At 48.0% G+C, this 22743-nt stretch overlaps 1 protein-coding gene across 1 annotated transcript in view; it reads left to right on the top strand.

The window, feature by feature from the left end:
• Positions 1-22743, top strand: part of LOC122440883 — a 26020-nt gene continuing 3277 nt past the window's right edge. Inside the window, exons 1-5 of the mRNA XM_043467563.1 lie at positions 1-6; positions 1807-1898; positions 3361-3498; positions 16823-17166; positions 19374-19481. Coding sequence (XP_043323498.1) covers positions 1-6; positions 1807-1898; positions 3361-3498; positions 16823-17166; positions 19374-19481 — 688 coding nt within the window. The remainder of the gene's footprint in view (positions 7-1806; positions 1899-3360; positions 3499-16822; positions 17167-19373; positions 19482-22743) is intronic.

A 22743-nucleotide genomic window follows, 5' to 3' on the forward strand; every position in this document is an offset into this window, starting at 1 on the left:
ATGCCGGTAAGTACAGAAATTTATGAGTCACGAGCTGGCCCCCTAGCTGACACAAATGGGCCTTGCAAAATGAGCAGGCTGCCATATCCCCTGTGGCCCCAACAATAGCTGCTGTTCAGCCTGTGAAGGGAGCCACAAGTAACCACTCTGTGGTTACCATGGAGTGTTCAGCTCTGGTATCCACCATAAAAGTGATTGATTCTTGGCCCCCTACTTTCATCGTGACCGTGGGCTCCCGGGGGCCCAGGATCAGGGAGCCCAGTCCTCGCTAGTCTGATTCTGCTCCAACCAGGCCAATAAGGTTTTAGATGGCCGGCTCAGGCTGATACCTTCCTTTGTTGGGTTGACTGAACTTCTTTGACCCTTCAGATGTCCCTCTGAGATGGGGGCACTCATTCTTCCAGTGTCTGGCCTCTTTGCAATAGGCTCACTGGTCACAGCATAGTAGTGGTCTCTTCTCAGTTTCCTTTTTCCATGAGGGAACAATCTGTTTCACTAGATCTGAGCTCCTCAATGCCGCTACTAGCAGGGCTGCTTTCTGTTTCATTTTTCTATCCGCTTCTTGTTGAGTTTCATGGTCTCGGTTCACTAAGACTTTATTTACTACCTCGAGGAGCCACGTTGCATTCATCCCAGCAAAGCCTTCCAGCTTTTGGAGCTTTCATTGGATGTCTGCACAGGATTGAGCCACAAAGGCATCATTAATCATCTGTTGATTCTCAGGTGTCTCAGGGTCCAACAGGATGTAGGTCAGGAACACTTCACACAGTCTTTCAAAGAAATCAGTGGGGGTCTCACACACTTTTTAGATTATCAGTGTAGTTTTGGACATATTGATGGGTTTTTTGGCTCCCAATCGAAGTCCATGGAGAATGGCATCATGATGGCGGCTCAGGATTTCTTGTCCTTCTCAGGTATTGAAATCCCAATTAGGTCTTGTTGGTCCTTTAATGGACCAGAACCTGGTGATGCGGAGTCGACGATGAGAAAGTGAAAGAAGGAAAGAGACAAATATTCCCTGGGTTAACGCAGTCAGCTTTTGCGCTCCAGGGAATCAGCCAGAAATAGATATATGTATATGTATATATATATATAAAGAGAGAGAGAAGGAAAGACATCAGGACCTAAGCTCTGATGGAGCAAAGGTGCTTTATTAAATTCTGTAAGAGTATATATGCCAGTAGCTTCTTTAGATAAAGATCAAGAGACCAGACTTTACAAGTTTACCAAGGAAGCAAGGAGCAATAGAGGCAATCCATATGAAAAGAGGGTCGTAAATAGTTACTTTTCACCATATGGAAAAACTAAGGAAGGAAATGCCTGGATTCCTCAGCCCTGGGAAAAGCGGGAAAGGCGTGCCTCTCCTCTTAATTCCTGAATATTCAAGAATTAATAAGGACCAGAGGATTCCTGACAGATCCAAAACGGCACACAGGAAGCCTCCTGTTAAATGCTTCCTGACAAGGTCTCGTCTCTGGCATCGCTTCTCGCGCCCATCCTTCCACATCTAAGACTTCTGCAGGAACTTGTCCTCGGATCCATTTCTGGGCTTCTGTTGAGATGCATCGCCTTTCCTCAGTGGTCAAAAGATACATAAGGAACTGATGACAGTTGTCCCATGTAGGCTGATGGGTGTAGAAAATGGACTCTAGGATGTCAGTCATAGCCTGCGGTTTATCACAGTATGCTGGGTTATGGTGCTTGCAATTTAGATCAGCAGTGCTGAAGGGCTGGTAATAGAGGATGGAGCAACCAGGCTGGACTGAGCCATCCTCATACACTTGTTGAGGACCTTGTTTCCCACAGCGGCATCTGACAGGCCGCAGCCAGCTGGTTAGATTGCTTGGCCGAGTGGAGCCGCTTCCCTACCGGCTCGGGCCTGGAGTCTTGTTCATGAGGTGGTGCAGGGTACAGGGTTTTGCAATGGGTCCAGCGCTGGCTGTGCCAGGGCCTGTGGAGCCATGAGAATGTATGGTGGGGACAGCAGTGGATCTTCTGCCAGTTCTCCCTATAATATAGATTTTTTTCCCCCCCTTCTTCTTTCTTCCTTATGAGTGGTTGGGCCACAAATACCCTACCCTGTCCCTGTCTGTTTGTGCAAAATCTTGCTCAATTAGCAGGGTTTGTGCTAATCAGAAACCAGCAGTCTATGTAGGGAAACTGATCTGGATGTCCTGGATCATGCATGCGCAGATGGTGGGCAGGTCAAGAGTGCCCTCTGGCGGCCATCCAACATCAAAGGCCGGCCAATCGAGCTCGCATAAATTACGATGCTACCTGGGGGTCATCTTGACTCCGTAATCTCCAGCAAAGCCCTTTTTAAAGTTCTTTATCATGAAATCTAAAACTGTTGGGTTAGAGGAACTGCCCCTCATGTTGACAATGTAATCCACCTGACAGGGTTTCGAGGAAAACCTAATCTCTTAGATATCAGCTCAAGGAGTCAGTCGATGGAAGGATAAACAGTAATCAATAATTCCTCCCTCCCTGTGTATCCCGCCCTGAGTCGGTGCTGCAGAGACAAACAAGGGTGGGTGCTCCCTCAAGAGAGGAAACAATTCAGGTGCCCGCTTGGCTGCATCCCAGGGGGGAACTTAGGTTCCTCTTAGCGTTGGTGGATCAGTATAAACCCCTGATCTGGATCTGTCTCACAGGGAGGGACAGGGTCTCCCCAGAGGCAGACACCGCCTTGAGCCATGAGGTCACCACAGAACCGCAAGTTAGGGTCAGCTCAGACTCCGTAGCCATGAAGCCACACAATCGAGCCTGAAGCATAAGCAAATCAGGCCACACACTTGTTCACATTCATTTTTCATCTGCCTGGCCATTCTCCTGAGGGAGATTTAAGATGCCTCTTAGCACTGGCAGACTGGTATAAATCCCCAACCCGACCAGCCTGATAGGGAGGGATAGAATCCCCCAGAGACTGGCACTGACTTTTAGCCTTATCAGGTCATCACAGACACAGGTTTTGGACCCTCTCAGGCTCCATAGTCCGAGGACCGTGGAGCTTGCTCTTACTCCCTTCAGTCATCAATCGCAAACACAATCACTCAGAGGTTATCGCAATGCCTCCCTTCTCCTGAGTCCCTAGGTCTCTCTATCTGATGCTCCCTTCCTGGGAGCTCCAAGGAGATGATCAGTCTCCTCTTCTACCCGGTGGGGTAGGATCTGACTGGGGACTGGCCCTTGGGGGGACCTTATCCTGTGGCCATTCCTGGTGAGTTGGTCATCACTTCAATGAGTCCCATCAGGGCTCAGCCGTCTGAAGAGTCGGAATGCCAGTCCAAAAGAGAACCCAGAAAACTGTTGGGTGGCGTGCCTCCTCATTCGTCTTGGGGTTCTTCCACTCTGGCCTAGCCAAGCCACCAGTCTGGCAACTCAAGGGGCCAGCGTGGTTGGCATCTTGCTGGGGCCTCCAAAAATGTTTCAGAAACCAGTAACCGAGAAACCAAGCACCACCCTCAGCGAGCTGGAGAACTCAGGTTTATTACACCGGTGGGCCCAGAGGAGTTACCACTGCAAGCTCTGAGCCCTGAACAAAGGGGTTACAGAGTTTTTATAGACAGATTATAGTGGGTTTCCCTTGTGGCTCAGCTGGTAAAGAATCCACCTGCAATGTGGGAGACCTGAGTTCGATCCCTGGGTTGGGAAGATCCCCTGGAGAAGGGAAAGGCTACCCACTCCAGTGTTCTGGCCTGGAGAATTCCATGGACTGTACAGTCCACGGGGTCGCAGAGTTGGATATGACTCAGCGACTTTCACTTCACTTCATAGTGGGCAACACTAGCTGCTAATAGACTGGTCTAAACGAAGGAGTTTCACGCACACGGGAACAGTGGTTAAGATGGGGAGGGGGATGCCTGACCTTTACATGGACAGGCATGATTAAGCAGGATGGCAGGGACTGGACAATTCCAAAGAGCAGGACAGAGGTGAGTGAGATAAGCTCCATTTCCTAGTATTGTTTTAAGTCCCCACTTTCCAAGACTACGTGACCCACGTGACCCAGACTTTGCAAGGAACAAGCTGAGTTACAGAGGCAGAATGAGCAGGAGGTTATGTAAAATTTAACTTTTCCTCTTCACATGGAGGACCCTTAGGGGCTCCTGGGCACAAAATCTGTGTCCCCCATTTCTTATTTGTAGAAAATAGGTTTCACTCAGCCTCCAAGACCTTCCCTAAGTTTAAAGGGCAGATTCAAACAGTTACTATTCAGTGGATGGCATTACCAACTCAATGGACATGAGCTTGAGCAAACTCCATAGCAAAGGATAGGGAAGCCTGGTATGCTGCAGTCAATAGGGTCACAAAAAGTCAGACACAACTGAGTGACTGAACCATAACCCTCTTGAACTTGTAAATGAACATGTAGCTCTTTCATGAGAAGGACGCATTTCAGCCATCATATGAATTAACACATAAATGGACACATTTCAGTCAGTAAAATTTGAAATGTTGAGCTGATAGGAAAGACAAATGCCTTAGTGACTGAACAATAAAAATCAGAGAAGGGAGGGAATGCAGGGACAAGGGGCTTCCCAGGTGGCGCTAGCAGTAAAGAACCCGCCTGCCAATACAGGAGGCCTAAGAGATGTGAGTTCAGTCCCTGGGTGGGGAAGATCCCCTAGAGGAGGAAATGGCAACCCACTCCAGTACTCTTGCCTGGAGAATCCCATGGACAGAGGAGCCTGCAGTCCATAGGGTTGCAAAGAGTCAGATGTGACTGAAGAGGACAAGGTAGGAGACAGTCAAGAAACAATAGTGCAGCCTTGAGGCAGGGTCCTCATTCCCCCTGAAGGGATATTTATGAATATATCTTTAAGTTCTTCTGCCAAATGAAAACTCCCACCGAATGGAAGATGTTAACTACTTGATGGAGCATTCTTCACTCCAGAGAGAAGGTCACAGTTTGATAACCTCAAGAACCACAGAAGCATGTGAAGAGATTATCTGAGAGACCAGATTAAAAGAATGTGCAGGCACTGCACATACTCTAATTTTACTAGCAATCTTACCATTGAACCATTGCTATAAAAACTCCACCAAATCCTCCCAGGTTGAAAGATACAGTTTTGAGGAGCTTGAGCCCATTTGTGTCCCCCTTTACCTGGGAAAGCAATAAAGCTATTCTATTTCACCCAAAACTCTGTCTCCAAGATTCAGTTTGACACCAGTGCACAAAGGTGGAGTTTTGGGCATCAAGGTAAAGAAAATGCAGGTTATACAATCTGAACAGTTGGTATAAGGAGAGGTCTTTATATTCTTCTTTCTACTTTAATGTGTGTTTGACATGTTCGTAAATACAAATGTTCTTGAGAAGTAAAGATAGTTTTTAGTGAGCAATGGAGTATTTCCCACCATTTCAGTAAACAAGGATGTCACAGCCTTCAGCAATTCCAGACCTCCAAATGTGAATTTCTGAGTTCAGAGGGTGCCCAGGAAGCACAATACCTGCTATCTGGCAGCCATCAGCCATTCTCCACAGTGAGCACCTAGGGGAAAGGGGGATGTGAAAAACACAGGATACTGGCCACAGATAGCTGAGTTGCATATAAAATGAATTATTTTAGTGAACCCAGATTCTTGCATCTTCCTATACATAAAACAGTGCTAAATTCCTTGAGATATCTGATTTTCCTTAATTAACCATAATCTTTTGATGTTCAGACTACCTACCTTTTGTTGCAAACTTCTGTGTAACCTGATTCCTTCTGGCCCAACCTCCTCAAGGCAGTTCTCTCAGGTTGCTTGAGATGATGTCTCCCAAGCTTGAAGTCCTAAAAACTCCCACCAAAAAACATAACTCAAGTTTTAGATGGTGACTATTTTTTAAGTCAACATTAGGAAGGCAGACTTAGGGCAACAACACAAGTGACTTCAACTTCAAGTTGTAATCAGTTGTTATTCTTCTGCCTCCAGTGCTTACAGCTGCTCAAAGGATAGAGTTAAGCCTCTCCAGGAGGTGTGATCTGCACCCCTTCACTTGCCAGCCTTGCATTTGTCCCACAAACCCAAGGGGTCCTGCACCCAATAGTGTAGGATCCAGGCCTGGCCTCAGCACAGGGCTGAGAAATGAGAGGGGCCCAGTTTCCTCTCAGATGACCCAGCATCTTGTCCATTAATACTAGAGTGGAATCTGTGGGTCAGTGACAGTCTGCTGTAGTCTGATCAGGTCTGCATGGGTCCCCCCAGCTCTCTGGGAAGGATTTTCGTTTCAGTCTCTTTCTTCATTATCTAAACCAATTTACATAGACTCTGTATTAGAGTAGTAAAATAGTCCTTGCAGGCAAAACTGTCATCTCAGGCAGTTGCTCTTAGTTATTACTGCAGTCACCCACATTCCACAGCATCCCCTCTATCAGTAAAGAATGATTCCTGAGCCAGAGGATGATAAATCCAACCTTGTGTTCGTGTAAATAGCATTGTGCCACTAATGCTATGTGTGTCTTATCACAGAAAGAGTTTAGAGACAAGACATGGAGGCCAAGAAAGCAAAGTGAGGATTTATGAAGCGATAGCACAGTCTCAGAAGGAAGAGTGAGCAGGCTCATGTGAATAACTGCCCTGAGTTCCTTTGGCAAATTGGTGATACGGGGTATAAAAATGGTTGGGTGGAATAGTCACTGAAGAAAGAGGGGTCTTGGATCGTGTTTCCTGATTTTCATCCTAGTTCTATTACCGAGCCCAAGCTCTCTCTGCCTCTCTCAAAATAGACAGACCAATCAATTGGGAGACAAGTTGTTGGAACAGGAATAAAAGTTTTAATTGGAAAGCCAACAGACCAAGAAGATAGCAGATTACCAAAAAACCATCTCTTGAACTTCCCTGGGGGTCCAGTGGTTAAGAATCCACTGCCGGTGCAGGGGATGCAGGTAGGATCCCTGGTTTGGGAAGATTCCACCTACCAAGGGGAAACTAAGCTGGGGTGCCACAACTACTGAAGCCAACACAGCCTAGAGCCCAGGCTCTTCAACAAGAGAAGCCCCCACTCTGAGAAGCCTGAGCCCCGAAACTACAGAGTAGCCCCTGCTCGCCACAACTAGAGAAAGCTCGTTCGCAGCAATGAAGACCCAGCACAGCCATAAATAAATAGTAAACAAACACAAACAAACCATCTCTCCTCAGTACCCATTTGGGTTCGTTTTATACAGAAGGGGGGAGAGTCCCACTGCTCCCCGACCAATGGCTGAGCAGGATCACTGCCGATTGCCCTTTGACAGTTGTGGAACCACTGAGTCGCTGACTGACAGCTGCTTGCTTGGGGGAGGGGCCCACTGCGGCACCGACCAATGGCTGAGCAGGGCTGATAGCTCTCTCCTGTCCCTCTGCGGAGAAGGCAATGGCACCCCCTCCAGTACTCTTGCCTGGAAAACCCCATGGACGGAGGAGCGTGGTGGGCTGCAGTCCCTGGGGTCGCTGAGAGTCGGACACGACTGAGCGACTTCACTTTCACTTTTCACATCCATGCACTGGAGAAGGAAATGGCAACCCACTCCAGTGATCTTGCCTGGAGAATCCCAGGGACGGCGGAGCCTGGTGGGCTGCCGTCTATGGGGTCGCACAGAGTCGGACACGACTGAATCGACTTAGCAGCAGCAGCAGCAGTCCCTCTGCTATGGTTCCACCTTCCGGAGGTGAGAAGAGATTTTTGTTCATATTTGGTCTTGATTGGAAGTGTCCTGGTGTCAATGCATGATGGCAAATTCTTATCTGCAAAGCTACTTCTATTGTAATGAGGGCATAGTGAGCAGAAAGTTACAGTCTGTCGCTAGAGATTCCCACCTTTCTGCCTCTTTTGTCTGCCTCTAGGACCCTTGTCACCACAAGATGTATGGTTTCTTGCCACCTGGCTCATGGCCCCCCTTTACCCTGCTCATTTCTAACTACCTGCTGGCTCTAACACTTAGAAAGCACTTGCTTACACACCTGCCACTTTCCCTACACCAGCTGCCACCCCTGTTGCACCTACAGCACCAAGAGACCAGCTAGACGCAGACACTTAACAACACGAGAAAGGAAGGTGCTGCTTTCCCAACTTTTGCCTCATTTGCATCACCTGGAAAACATGACAGAGGGTCCAGGAAGGTCCAGTGGAGAAAAGGGGTCTTGGGTGAAGCAGAGTAGTGCCTCCTCTACTCCATCCTGGGCTCAAGCTCCTCCAACCAGCAGCTAGTTTCCGTGGCTGTCTCTAAAATTCCACTGTCAACACCTGTTCCTAGGTCTCCAGGACACCCCTATCTGGAAGACTCTTTCCCAGTGATGATGAATCTGTCCCTAGAATGCCATTCCCAAATAAGCCTGGCTAGTCCCTGACCCTCCTCCTCCTCCCAGATATAACTTACCTCAGTTAGGTTTCCCAGGTCACCTCTATTTTATCATCTCTTGAGGGTTTACAGCACTTCCCACACTAGGGGGGTACTGGGGATGGAGAATTCAGGAGCTGAAAGCAATTCAAGATCAAGTTAGTGGCCCCTGAGAAGGCACCATCTCTAGGGGAAGGAACCTGGATTGGCCCTTGTCATCTGCTTCCCCTTGTCCAAACCCGCCTAGTATGGCTTTTGTTCCCCTCCCTGTCTCATTTCCTTCTGAGCCTATTTTATGTGCAGTAAGATGTAGAGGGTTGTGGAGCCCAGGATCCCTACTTCCCAAAGAAGCCCTAAAGCCCAGCTCTTCTACTAGTGACATGGCATACCTCTTCTTGTGCAGCCCTGTGTATTCCCACCTTTTCCAGTCCCAGCCAGGCCATGTCACTGTCCACTCTCCTGCCTCACAAAGAGATTTAGTATTTCCATTGCAGAGACTATTGTTCAAGTGACACAGTTAGCAAGGACCAACCCAGAGCTGGATCCCAGGGCTTCTGAGCCTATGAAGGGTGGGAGTGTGGTGGCAAGATCACTGGGTTTTCCCTTCAGATTTGCAGGGACCCTATGTGTGTTCTGGAACCTCACAGCCTGGCTTCCGACCCAGTCCATCTGCTTCCCAGCTCTGTGATCGTGAGCAGAAGACTAACTTCTCTGTGTCTCTGTGTCCTCATCTCTAAAGTGGGGATCATGCAAAAGGCTTGAACCAGTGAAGTCAAGACAACTGAGCTCCATCATGACCTAGAGACAGGAACTTCTTCCCCTCCGAGGATCCCACTCTCTGCTGTTCTTGCCATGTGGTATCACAGGCTCACCCCAGAATCCCTGAGTACAGTGCCTTCATGTGCCGAGAGGACCTAATGGTCACCCAGGCTGACACTGAGCATTGGAAAGTGGAGTCACGCTGATTCCAAGACTGCCTGCATATCCTGATGGGCTACTTCAGTGAGAGCCAGGGTGAGTGATTCAGGAAGCAGCACGTCATCACCCTGTAGAGACCCCAGACCTGAGGTCCAGGACTACTCATCTCACCCAGCAGGTCAGGGGACAGCAAGACATCCCCTGCTTGGCTGACCAGTGCTGGTACCCTGGGGAGGAATAGGCTGTCAAGGTTGGAGTGGTGGAAGCAGCCCGGAAGTAGGGCAATCCACATAAAAGCACTGTGTGGAGGAGAGAATCATAAAATAGACTCAGAGAGCTTCCAGCTATCCATGTTCAATGTACCAAAAAGCACAAATACAAATTGCATATCCTGAAAGGGTCTTCAGGCTTTATTTTTTACATTTTAACATTTATTTTGCATATTAAATAAACACAAAACCTTTCCACCTAGTAAATATTCTCATTAATAATAAAATTTTAATGGTGACGATGTGTTTGAATATGCATCATTATTTTTGCTTTTTTAATTAATTGTTTTTTTTTTTTTTTGGCTGTGCTGGGTCTTCATTACTGTGCAGGCTTTCTCTAGTAGTGGCAAGCAGGGCTTCTTTATGGTGCTTCTTATCGCAGTGGCTTCTCTTCTGTGTAGTTCAGTCAGTAAAGCATCTGCCTGCAATGTGGGAGACCTGGATTCAATTTCTGGGTCAGAAAGATCCCCTGGAGAAGGGAATGGCAACCCACGCCAGTATTCTTGCTTGGAGAATCCCATGGACAGAGGAGTGTGGCAGCCTACAGTTTATGGGATCCCAAGAATTGGACACGACTTAGCTCTTTCTTTCTTTTCTCTGCTGCAGAACACAGGCTCTAGGTGCTCATGCTCAGTAATTGTGGCACATGGGGTTCGTTGCTCTGAAGTTTGTGAAATCTTCCGGGGCCAGGGATCGAACCCATGTCCCCTGCATTGGCAGGTGGATTCTTAACCACTGGACCACCCGGGAAGAACCTTCTGGTTTTATTTTTAAATTTTCATTGGAGTATAATTGATTTACAATATTGTGTTTCAGGTGTACGGCAAAGTGAATCAGTTATATGTATACATATATCCATGCTTATTTTTTTTAAGATTATGTTCCCATACAGGTCATTAAGAGCATTGAGTGGAATTCCTTGTGCTGTCCTGCAGGTTCTTATCCATCATCTATCATTTTGATGGTAGTGTGTATGTCAGTGTCAATCTCCCAATTTATCCCTTCCCCACCCATCATCCCCTAGTAACCATGTTTGTTTTCTACATCAGTGTCTCTATTTCTATTTTGTAAACAAGTTCATGTGTACCTGAAATGATCCTCAGGCTTTGCACAGAAAGCCAGTCTTGTGAGGCAGCCTCCCTGGGTTCTTACACCCCATCCTACCTCCTGCCCCAGAGAAACCATAATAAGGCTGGAGCCTTCCAGGGCCATGTTCTCCAGTTCATGGGCAGATTCTAGATCCTGGCTGATGGCAGCATCCAAGGGCTTTGCCAGTTTGTGAAGGATACTGCATCACTTAGAGACTAACTTAGAGACCAGTGTCTGCCGTGTCACTCTCATTACCAAGTACAACTGGGAGGTGATATGGCCACTGAGAAGCAAAGTCTGGACTGGAGCACGAGTGTGTCCATGAAGAGGTTCCATGAAGAAGTTCCTAAAGGACAAGAGCAAGCCTATGGACCAGACCGGTACCTGTCCCTCCAGCCCCTCATCATGGCAGCCCACTGTGCCCTTGTATAGTTGATGGCTAAGCTGTGCTGCTCACTGCTTTTCCAGTGATTAGAGGCTGTGCATCCACAATATCAACACCTCATTCACCAAATGTGGAAGCACTTCCCCATGCAGGGCTTCTGGGGATACGACGCTGAGGATATCCCAGGGTCTACTGGGGCCTTACTGTCTCCTGGGCAGCGGTTGTCCTCCTACAGGAAGGGCTGAAGATTAACTTTGAAAAAATTAACTTTAAGCAAGAGCATGTAGCACTTGTCTTGATTCCATTTCTAGTGGCACCCATATATATCTCCATCTCTTCATTTGGAAAATGAGGGTAAATTTTTTAATGGACAAGTTGCATTTATTTCTTGGAGCCTTTTTTGAAAACTTGAAGTCACCACAAATCAATCTCATGTAACTCCACTGACATATAAGGAACAGCTCCATTAATATCATCATGTTTTACAGAAAGTTCAAAGTAAGAGTAATTTAGCACCAAACATGATGGAGAACCTGCTGTGCACCCCACACTCAAATGTGTGTGATCTCAGCTAACCAACCTTCCTTCCTTTCCTTGTGGTTTTTAACACTCTCTAAGCAAAACTCTTTGCTAAACTCTTCAGCATATTACAGTTTATCTCTGCAGTTAGTGAATTTCCAGAACGTCAAAGATCAGATGTATAGAAGAGTCATTTGACCGGCAGTAGAGGCCACCCAGGTGAAGCATTTCAAGCAAGGGTAGAGTGGAGTCCTCACCTCACAGAGAGAAGTCTCAGGCTCCAAGGGCAGGGTGATGGCAAGTGTGAAAACCCAGGTGTTCTGGGTTCCCAGAGCAGAAGCCATAGGCTACAAGTATTCCTTGCTCAGGGTTTGCCCCCCAGAAATAAGGGGTGGGGGGAACAGGGACAAGGAATGTGCTCTCACCCTGGAAAGGATAAAAGGCCTAATCAAACTTGGGTACCCCATGCGGCTCCTCCTGGTCCAAGGTGTGGATGTTAAGACCCTCTGGCAGGAAGTTCCAGCACCCTGCATCCCACCTGTAGCCCTCTCTTTCCCTCCATCAGCACCCTCTTCATGGGTTTGCTGGGCTTCCCAGGTGGAGCTAGTAGTAAAGAACCTGCCTGCCAGTGCAGGAGATGTAAGAGACGTGAGTTTGATCCCTGGGTTAGGAAGGCACAACAACCCACTCCAGTATTCTTGCCTGGAGAATCCCATGGACAGAGGAGCCTGGTGGGCTACAGGCCATAGGATGGCAAAGAGTCGGACATGGCTGAAGTGACTTAGCATGCACGCACACATGGGTTTGCTACCATAAAGCAAGTTTCTCAGATAAAGTTGCCAGGACCATGGTCATTTTAGCTTCTCATGCTTACTGGCCTGGAGTCCTCATCCATTTCCACTCTTCTCTCTCCTTCCAGCCCCATACATACCCCAGGGTCCTTCCTGACTGTGAACCTGGACCACCTTTAGTATCTCTTCTCTTGCCTCATTTTACTCTAAAGGTGAGTTAAGCAGACCTCGAAAGGTGGGAAAGGTGTGAGAGAGGGCAAGACCTCCAGGTTGGAGCACTCTGAGGTTCCTTCCTGCTCTCAGGCAATGCTCCCCCACCTGTTCACCAACTTTCTTTCTTCCTTCTCTCCTCAAAGATCTCAGGCCAGAGCAGTGAAGACTTTGATCAGGGAGCCTATGGTGGATGAAGGGTAGTGAAGGATAAAATTGTGAAGGGTGAGAATTGAAAAGCTCTCACTGCCTTTACCATGTAGCCATGGTAAAAAGAAACCACCAGAAGCTGTTTACAACCTGTGTGATCACCAAACTATAACCATTCTCCCTGTGACCACAGCTCTAAAAGTCAGCCGGTCAGCCAGAGCCCTGAAAGTAAACACTCTCAACTCTGAAAATCCCCAACCTTCGAGCACTGTGCTTCTGCAAAACCCACATCAATCACTCTCGCTTTGCTTAAAGAGACAGTGTCTTATAAGCTGTCCATGCTTAATCTCAGCTTTTAAGTTTTCCTTTCTTCCTTTAACAAGGGGTTTATGCAATCAAATGAGGTCCTCTGAAATCCAGGTTGCCTGGGTTCTCTCTGTAGAAGCCAACATATACTACAAGAGCCTGTGGAAGTCCTGGCTGTAGAAATCCTGGCCCAGACTCACTCCACAGAAGTAATGAATGTTGTTTATGCTAATGTTGCTAATTTCAGAATTGTTGATTATTGTATTAACTGACTGAGATAGAAGGTAATTGATTTTGACAACTTAACTTTGACGGTGAGCCTCCCATCCTTCTAGGAGTAGACCTGGGATTCTGCTCCAGCGTCTGGATGCTCAGCCCTGATGGTGAGCTGTTCTACAACAAGGGATCAGGGATTCTGAGGGTCTCAGATGCACCTCCAGGAGAATTCAGCCCTCAGCTCTCATGAGAAGTATTTGATGGAGAATCATCCCTGGATGTCTGGACGGAGATCCAGAGGAGAGAATGGAGCCAGGGATGGGGAAGAGTTTGGCCAATGTCCCTAAAACAAGGACCTTAGGTGAATGGGCCACTGAACCAAGACTAAGTAACCAGGCAAGTAGAGGAGGTCTAGGGGAAATTCTAGAAACACTGCTGATCCCAGGGTGAGCAGCAAGTACATAGCAGGGTGCTGGATGGGTGCCCAGACCTCTCAGAAAGCCCTTCCCATGGGGCTGCTAGATGAGGATGGCCTCTTGGGGTCTTTCTCTTCCTCCCTCACAGAGCCAGTGTCCTACCCTCTACCTGGACCCAGGGACAGCTGTCAGTACTCACTGTAAATTCCCATTAGGCAATGGCCAATCCCTTCCAGTGTCTCCTCTAAACTTCTATCATAGCACTTAGAGTGCCCTGTGGTCCTTATGCACTTTAAGAGTGCTTGAGAGCCTGGAGTCTGGACTCAGATTGCCTGGGCTCAAATCTTAGCTCAGCTTCTTACAAGCTGCCTGAATTAACCTCAATCTGCTTCACTTTACCCATCTTCGAAATGGAGAAATAATGATGGTCCTGCCTCAGAGGTTATTGAGTGGAATGAACGGCAGCTGTAAGTAAAGGGTCTGGACCAGGACCTGTCTGATCCATCCTCCGTTACTTATGCGTTGGTGTTGGCTGTTTACTAGGATAATGAATGTAAATCACCTTCTTCCAGACTGTGGACTTTCTCCTGGCAGTAACCTTACCTGGTTCCTGCCTGTGCCAAGTACCTGCTGCAGAGCAGTTGAATGGATGGTTGGATCTGACTGTTTACACCTTGAGGCCAGCATGCAGATTCCTTAGTTCTGCACTCAAGACCCTCTGTGATTAGGCCCCCAGCAACCCTCAGCTCTGTGATCTTTCCTTCCACCACCCCCCCCCCATTTCCCACTGCTCCCCACACACCACTCTACTTGCATTTCCCTGCCCAGAATTGCCTTTGATCCTACACCTTCATCTTCCTTGCCCCCTTTGTCAAGAACCAGGTCAATTCTCACCACCTCTAAGGGCCTGACCCCTCTTCCTGCTCAGGATCCAAGTCTTACCAGTGGTGGGTATCAAAGCCCCATCAGAATATCTCTCCTTGTTACAAACATTTTATAACATCATTTTCTTTCTGAAGAGAAATTCAAAGATAATTTAATCTGTATACCCATAGAACTTTTGCCTTTCTATACAGTTTAGGGGTTCTCACCACAAGAATACTAAAGTGGTTTGCCATTCCCTCCTCCAGTGAACCATGTTTTGTCAGAACTCTCCACTGTGACCCATCTGTCTTGGGTGGCCTTGCATGGCATGACTCATAACTTCATTGAGTTACCCAAGCCCCTTTGCCACAACAAGGCTGTGAGTTATGAAGGCAGAAGGAGAAGAGGGTGACAGAGGATGAGATGGTTGCACGGCATCATTGACTCAATGGACATGAACTTGGGCAAATTCTGAGAGATGGTGAGAGACAGGGAGGCCTGGCGTGCCACAGTCCATGGGGTTGTAGAGTCCGGCTTGGCGACTGAACAACAACCCACAGAATTATAAATTGGAGTCAATGTGGTGCTGTAATTATAACAAAAAGTATTAAAAATTAAACTACAATATGTAAAATAATAGCATGTATTTGAATAGTTAAATGTTTTAGTTGACTATACAAAATAAACTGATGACATAGGGAGTTACATGTATGCAAAAAATTTCTGTAAATATGACAGCTATAAATGCAGACTGATCTGAGTATGCAGTGTGGACAATCTGGAGTATCCCTGAGGGTAACACAGCTCTACAGAAAGCCTCTCTTGGTAAAGTACCCCACAGCACAAAGTACAACTTCTCTTTCATCTGCAGCACAGCTGCCTTCCTGAAAGATTCAGTGTGTACAAAGGAAGCAAAAATGACAGTTACAGGCCCATCATGCCCTATAGCCAACTGTCCTGGTTTGTACATGGCTGACGGGTCTACTGGGATGCAGAACCTTCAATACTAAAACCAGGACAGTTAGTTATCCTACTTTACACCTTGAAACAAACCAAAGCTAACTGGGTTGATTTCTTTGATTTGGCCCCCCAAATAAACCTGGCTTATCAAGAAAAATAACTTTCAAAGCTATGTCAAACCTAGACAGTATATTAAAAAGCAGAGACATCACCTAGCCAACAAAGGTCTATATAGTCAAAGCTATAGTTTTTCCAGTAGTCATGTATGGATGTGAGAGTTGGACTATAAAAAAGGCTAAGCACTGAAGAATTGATGCTTTTGAATGTGGTGCTAGAGAAGACTCTTGAGAGTCCCTTGGACAGCAAGGAAGTCAAACCAGTCAATCCTAAAGGAAATCAACCCTGAATATTTATTGTAAGGACTGATGCTGAAGCTGAAACTCCAATACTTTGGCCACCTGACATTAAGAGCCAACTCATTGAAAAAGACCCTGATGCTGGGAAAGATTGAGGGCAGGAGGAGAAAGGAGTGACAGAGGATGAGATGGTTGGATTTCATCAGCAACTCAAAGGACATGTATTTGAACAAGCTCTGGGAAATGGTGAAGGAAAGGGAAGTCTGTAGAGGTATAGTCCTCTACAAAGAGTCAGGCATCACTGAACAAGAGAAAAACAACAATGTCTGCAGCTATGTCACAATCTTTGTGAATATAATAATCATATCATAATGCAGATTCATTAATTTTGTAGGTTTTTTCCTTTACATACATATTTTTATTTGCTTAAACTTTCTGATGCCCACCTTCCTCTATTCTTTTCACTCCATGTGTTCTTTTGACAATATGAAAACTCAACAAACATTGTATTCTAGACTCAGATCATTACAGTCTGGTTCTTTTCCTCCTGTTAGCTGGCAGGACACCATTTGTGTGGTGGTCCCCAGACAGGACTGCACATCTGACACTCCTGCTCCCTCCCTGTGATGTGAAAATTGCTCCCCTCACTAACCCCAATCAGGATCACCAGAGCCCTCCCTATGAATTTTCCAATATCAGAGAATGCTGGGCTGAAAACCATTTGTCTGAATATGAGAGTCCCTGGTGAAAATTCAGGGGTTCTGTGAACCCAGATAAGGAAAATAACCTTTATTTTCACTAACTTCTATTTGAGATTTAGCCTTTCGTCCCTGATGGATGGAGGTAAGAAAGCTCAGTGAGGTTAGCAGGAGCGGTTGGGTCCCCAGCAGAAACCACAAGAGTTTTTGAATCACTACAGAGTTGTCGGAGACACCTCTCGACTTGCCAGACGGCTGTAACTTGAGCTTCGCCACCTGATCTCCTTTCGTGAGGTGGTATACACGAAAGGCTGTAAGGCTGTATTTCACAATTAATCGATGGGGTTTGGTGCCTGTTTTTCATCCGAGGCCCAGCAGAGGGAGCCATCGAGGAGCGGCGGGGGGGTCCCAGGGGTGCGGTGGCGTCGCAGTCGGAACCTGGTCAGCGTCTGAGCCTGAGCCAGGATGGGTTCGCACCCTCCGCGGCCCAGAGGGAGCTGAGCGCTCACCCGCCGGGCACCCGGGAGGGGACGGGCCGGCGTTAGCACAACTGCAGGCGGACCCCCCGGGGACCGGCGCCCTCGGGCGGCGCGTGAGGCTGGCGACCAGGTGGCCTCGGAGATCCGGGAGGGCGCGGCACCCGCGGCCGCCGCCGCCACCACTGCTGCGGCTGCTGTTACTGCTGTCCGGACCGGTGCTGAAGGGCGCGGCAGGTAACCCGGGGCGGCGGGGGCCGGGGGCGCTGCTAGGGAAAGATCCTCCAAGAATACAGAGGCCATTCCGGGTTTGGAGGCGAGGAGAGCATGGTCAGTCGGAGAGGTGACCCAAGATAGCCGAGGCCACAGCTTCCCGGGGATCCCTTGGCCCGTATGGAGGACGCCGCTCGCACTCGGCTCCCAGACCTGGTCCTCGAGGATGGCCCCGGGGAAAAGCTCCTCGAGGGCAGGAATCTGAGTGCGGCCTTGGAATCTGCACAAGCCTCTGCTTGCTTGCTCGACGAGGCACCTGCCCATCGCTATAGGTCTCCCTGGCTCCCTGCAGAGGTTATCTCGGGTTGCCCGGGCAACTCCTTGTTGAGGTAGCGGATGAGGGGAGCAGCAAGGATTTTTTTGACTTGGCGGGGAATTTCCATCCTTTTCCAATTTTCATTCTGCACGCAGAATTGCAGGGCTGATCCTCTCCCCGCCCCTCCCCTGCCGGATTCCCGACCACCCCCACCGAGCACCACCCATCCTAAATGCCCAGAGGCCTGAAGATTATTAGCACAGACCGGGAGTGTCCACCGTCACGGCAGTAATAATAGCTGATGTCCTTTATTCCAGGCTCTGTACTAAAGGCTTCAAGTACAAGAAGCCATTTCGGCTGTAGAAAATTCAAAATGTACGATTTACAGATTTAAAATAGGGCCCGGAAAGGACGCTAGGGGGCAACACTGGGATCCAGATTCGGAGATTTTTTTCCTTTTTTTTTTTTTCAGTTTTTAACCATATTTGTTCTTGGGCCTTGTCTCAGAATGCCTTTTACACATAAGTGAAATACATATGATTCCAAAGGATCCAAATTATATTTTTATAAGCTATTAAAATTTTTAGCTATAAATATAAATTTGTGATATGTAATATATGTGCTTCTAAGATAACACATTAAAATCAGCCATTAGATAGCAACAATTCCCAGAATTTGTAAGTATTGAGGGTAAAGCATATTTACAGGTGTCTGAAACCACTGTCTTGTGGTTGGAAAACATCTGTGGATTCTATCATGCACCACTGCACAGGTTCTGCTAATCCTGCTGAACTTCCATTCAGCATGGAAGATGGGCCAAACTTCAGCTAGAGCTTAGTGAAAATAAAGAGGTTATTTTTTTCCTCCAAGTTGAGGCTCTTGAATGCAATAGGAGGATTCAGGGCTTCCCTGGTGGCTTAGTGGTAAAGAATTCACCTGCAAAGCAAAGGAGGCACACGTGTAAAGAACAGACTTTTGAACTCAGTGAGAGAAGGCAAGGATGGGGTAATTTGAGAGAATAGCACTGAAACATGTACATTACCATATGTAAAACAGATGACCAGTGCAAGTTTGATGCATGAAGAGGGACAACCCAGAGGGATAGAGTGGGGAGGGAGGTGGGAGGCAGGTTTGATGGGGGGAACACATGTATACCTGTGGCCGATTCATGTTGATGTATGGCAAAAACCAGCACAATATTGTAAAGTGATTATCCTCCAATTAAATTAATTTTTAAAAAATAATGGTATAATAAATGTCCTTGAACGTAAAAAATGTAGGGGAGGATTTCTGTATCTGGGTGTTCTGTTTCATATACTAAATATACATCTGTCCTCAGAAAATGAATATGTATTTCTCCAAAGATGTATATGCATGTTCCATTTCTCCTATTAAATATATAATCTGTTTGTTTTTTTTTAATGAAGGAAATGGCAACCCATTCCAGTGTTCTTTAAACAACAAACAGATGTTTGTCAAATGAGTAATATTGCAAAGGGAGAGGTCAGGGTTGCCTAGCTGAGCAGCGGGGCAGGGCCGAGCCAGGCAGGAGTGCATGGGTTCTCCTTCTGGCAGCATATGAGCATCACCTGGGAGGTTTCAACGCCTACCAGTGTCCAGCCCTCCTTTACCTCCAAACCAACTAAATCCATGTCAATGGCAGGATTGTCAAAGCTGCCGGGTGGTGTTAGGCAGCCAGATGGAGACATCCCAGTCCTGGCTGCTCTCCTGGCTTTGTGCCTGCCTGCTGGGGAAGTTTCCCATCACTCCTGAGGCAAGACCCCCATGTTCCTCTTCCCTTCCAATGTACCTCTCATTGTTGTCATTCCATACTATCTCTCCCAGCAAACACAAGGGTGGGAAGGATGTTTATGCCTTAAGATTCATACTATCCTTTTCCATTTTCCCCTTGCAGAGAGTCCTTGGGGGCTGCCCTTCTTGGCCGATGACCCAGTTTCCATGGCAAAGGTGGTGATGGCAGACCTGGCACAGCAGAAGGTGGAAAACAAGTCATGGCCTAGAGGTAAGACCTTGCCCGCCTGCTGAAGAAAGGATAGGATGGTGGAGGCCAGGAGCCCCCTGCCTGGAGGAGGCCGTGTCCACTGTCTAGGAATCTGGAGGACTGTCTTGGGGTGGGGAAACTCTGCCAGGATGAGGATACAGAGGCCAGGGCCTCCAGACAGTGTCCCAGGGGCTGAGACCTGGCCTCCAGAGAGCTGACCCAAGCATCTTTCCCCACCTCACCCCAAACTCCAGCTCTCTCCTTCCCAAGGCCACCTCTCCCTTCAGAATAGGGAAGGACTGAGCCTGAGAAGGTGCTGTCTCCATGCCTATTGTTTAGTCGTTCAGTCACGTCTGACCCTTTGTGACCCCATGGACTGCAGCCCACCAGGCTCCTCTGTCCATGGGATTTCCCCAGCAAGAGTACTCAAGTAGGTTTCCATCTCTTTCTCCAGGGAATCTTCCTGCCCCAGGGATTTAACCTGAGTCTCCCGCACTGCAGGCATTTTTTTTTTTAACCACTGAGCCATCTGGGAAGCCTGCCCCATGCCTGTACTTTTTCCTTATGTTCATTATCTCATTGGATGCTCAAGCACTGTGGAGCAGGTCAGTTAATTGAGCCTGCCTACAGATGAGGAAACCAAGGCCTGGAGAATTGAAATAACTTCCTCAGAGCCATGCAGCTAGGGACTGGCAGTGCCATATGGATCATAGGGGAGGTGGGGCAGATGCAAAAAAGTCTCCTGGCCTGGGTGGGAAAGGGGCTGGCTCCTCCCTCCCCAACCATGGCCAGAGGAAGAAGGAGGCTAGGCTAATGGGACGCAGGACTGCTTCTTTTTGAAGACCAGCCATGTGGCCAAGAGACTAGGAACAGCAGCGGAGAGTTAGGGTGGAAGTGGGGGAAAACTAATGTTCACGCAGGCCCTGAAACAACAGTGGCATGTAGCAACTTCCTTAGGCCATGTCACTGCAGGAGTAGATACTGCTGGATGCCTGCCGTGTAGCCCCCACTTCCTCCTGCCTTGGTCCCACAGTGCCTGGCACTGACCCCAGCCTGGCAGGTGGTATCGCCTCCAAAGCCAGGGAGGTGGCCTTCCTCAGCTGCTTTTGCTTCACTCTGGGCTGCAGCCCAAGGCATGATGATCCCACTTGGGTCCAGTTAGCAGGTGGGAGTCTAGTTCCAGCTGAGATCGTTCTCCTAGGCAAAAATGGCAATGAGCAGTGTGTGAGCCCCCACAGAGAGCAAGCTGGACTCTCAAGACTATCTGGTAGGCAGAGCAGAAACTGGTGGGATTTTCAGGGAGGGAAGGGTGACAGGTGCCTCACTGGGTACATGGGAAGCAGTACCTGAAAGTCAACTGAGGCAGGCCACAGTCATGAACTTGTCCTAAAAAGCAGGTCCCTGACTCCCAGGATGGGTACCAGATGCCAGGATATAGGCCATGGTAAGTAGTCCAGGGCAGAGCAGATGCCAGGAACCAGAGCCCTCATGGCAAGGAGGGCCAGGCCGGATCTGGACAAGCCTGGGAAGGATTCAGAATTCAGCCCTTTCCTTCACCCCCACATCTGCTACACTGAATCACAGCACCATTTTATTTTTCCCTGCCTTCTTGCAGCAGCCTCAGGACACCTGACATACGCTTCTAACTTGGGACCTTTGCACTGGCTCTCCCCTCTGCAGACCTGGAATACTGTCGGATCCTTAAATGGCTATTCCTTCCTGTCTTTTAAAAGGAAATCCCTTTTTGAGGAGGCCTATCCTGCCTGTTCTAGAACTGTATTTCTTGGCGCATAGTGCCTTCCTGCATCTTTCTGTGCTCCATCTTCACATCACCTTCTCTGACCTTCTTGGAATCTCCCTCTACCTCCCTTTCCTAAGGACACATTTAGGGCCTGCCTAGACAATCTAGGATAATCTCTTCATCTCAAGACCCTTAATTTAATCTGCAAAACTCCTGTTACCGTATAAACTAACATTCAACAGTTGCAGGGATATCTTGGGGGGCATTATTCAGCCTACCCCACTATGCTTTCTGAGCTGTGGAGAAGGAGGCAGGACCGGAGGCCCAGCTTGTACGGCTTCCTCACTACCCAGGAGTCCCAGCAGCTACCCAAAGACACAGGATCTTTTTTGTCCCTCACTTCCAGGTCAGGTAGAGCTGCTGCAGATCAGAGCCAAGGAGTGAGTGGATCACCTTGACATGGAGAAATCATAGCCTCTGTTCTCCCCCAAAGACCTTTGTGCCCATTCGCAGCTGCCAGCACAGGAGTACCCCCACACTGATCTTAACTCAAAGATGTGCAAGGAAACAGCACCATGAGAGATAATTCAGTCATCTCCCAGGAGGCCCACACCAGTTCAGGCCTGATTAACCCTTCACTCAAACACTCCTAACATTGACCACTCTTGCCTCCCATGAGGAGGTTTCTCCAGGCATGATAAGAGAGCATCCCTTTTCTCAGTTTAGAAAAAGGCAGCAGTCCCTGGGGAGAGAATCTGGGCTGCCCTCGTTCTAATGCATGCTTTTGAGTACTACACTTGGTCTCCCCTGGGCCTTGATTCCCTTATCTGTAAAATGGGGCCAATCACACTGACCTCTTAGGTTTATTGTAAGGATGAAGTAAGGTAGTGAATGAAGAGGAGTTAAACCAGTGCAGATACAATGGTCACTCCAAAAATGGCAACTCTTGATTATCCTCATACCATTCATGTTCTTGTTTTTTGTCCAGTACAGCAACTTCCAGCTGTGTGCTAGGCCCTGGGTAAATAGAGGGCAGATGGACTTCCCACCCTCATGAAATCCATAGTTTCACAGGGAGCACAGGGCACTCTTGAGATCCCTCTGTGAGACATCAGGCTGAAATCAGGAGGACTTCCTGGAGGAAGGGATGCCTGACTGCAACCTGAGGTGTGGAGAGTGGCTGAGAGAAAACAGAAAGGGGGATGCCTGGGGCAGAAGAAACAGCAGGTACAGAGGACCTGGGCAGAGTTTGGTATAGCCTGAAGTAACAAGGAGGCAGTAAAAAGAGAGCAGTGAGTATAGAGATGTGTTTGACTCCTTTCACATGTGAATGTTCAACCAATGAGCACCCACTGTATGCCAGAAGCTGTTCTAGGTGCTGGGGAAACAGAACAATCTAACAGGAATCCCTGCCCTTGGAGAGCTGACACTGCAGAGGCAAGAGTCCATTAACAAGACAAACAAATGCGTACTCTCTAGTCAGTGCAAATGCATACTCTCTCCAGTGCTCTGGAGAAAAATAACACAGAGACAGGAGTGTTA

Source organism: Cervus canadensis, chromosome 4, assembly GCF_019320065.1.
Source record: "Cervus canadensis isolate Bull #8, Minnesota chromosome 4, ASM1932006v1, whole genome shotgun sequence".
NCBI lineage: Eukaryota > Metazoa > Chordata > Mammalia > Artiodactyla > Cervidae > Cervus > Cervus canadensis.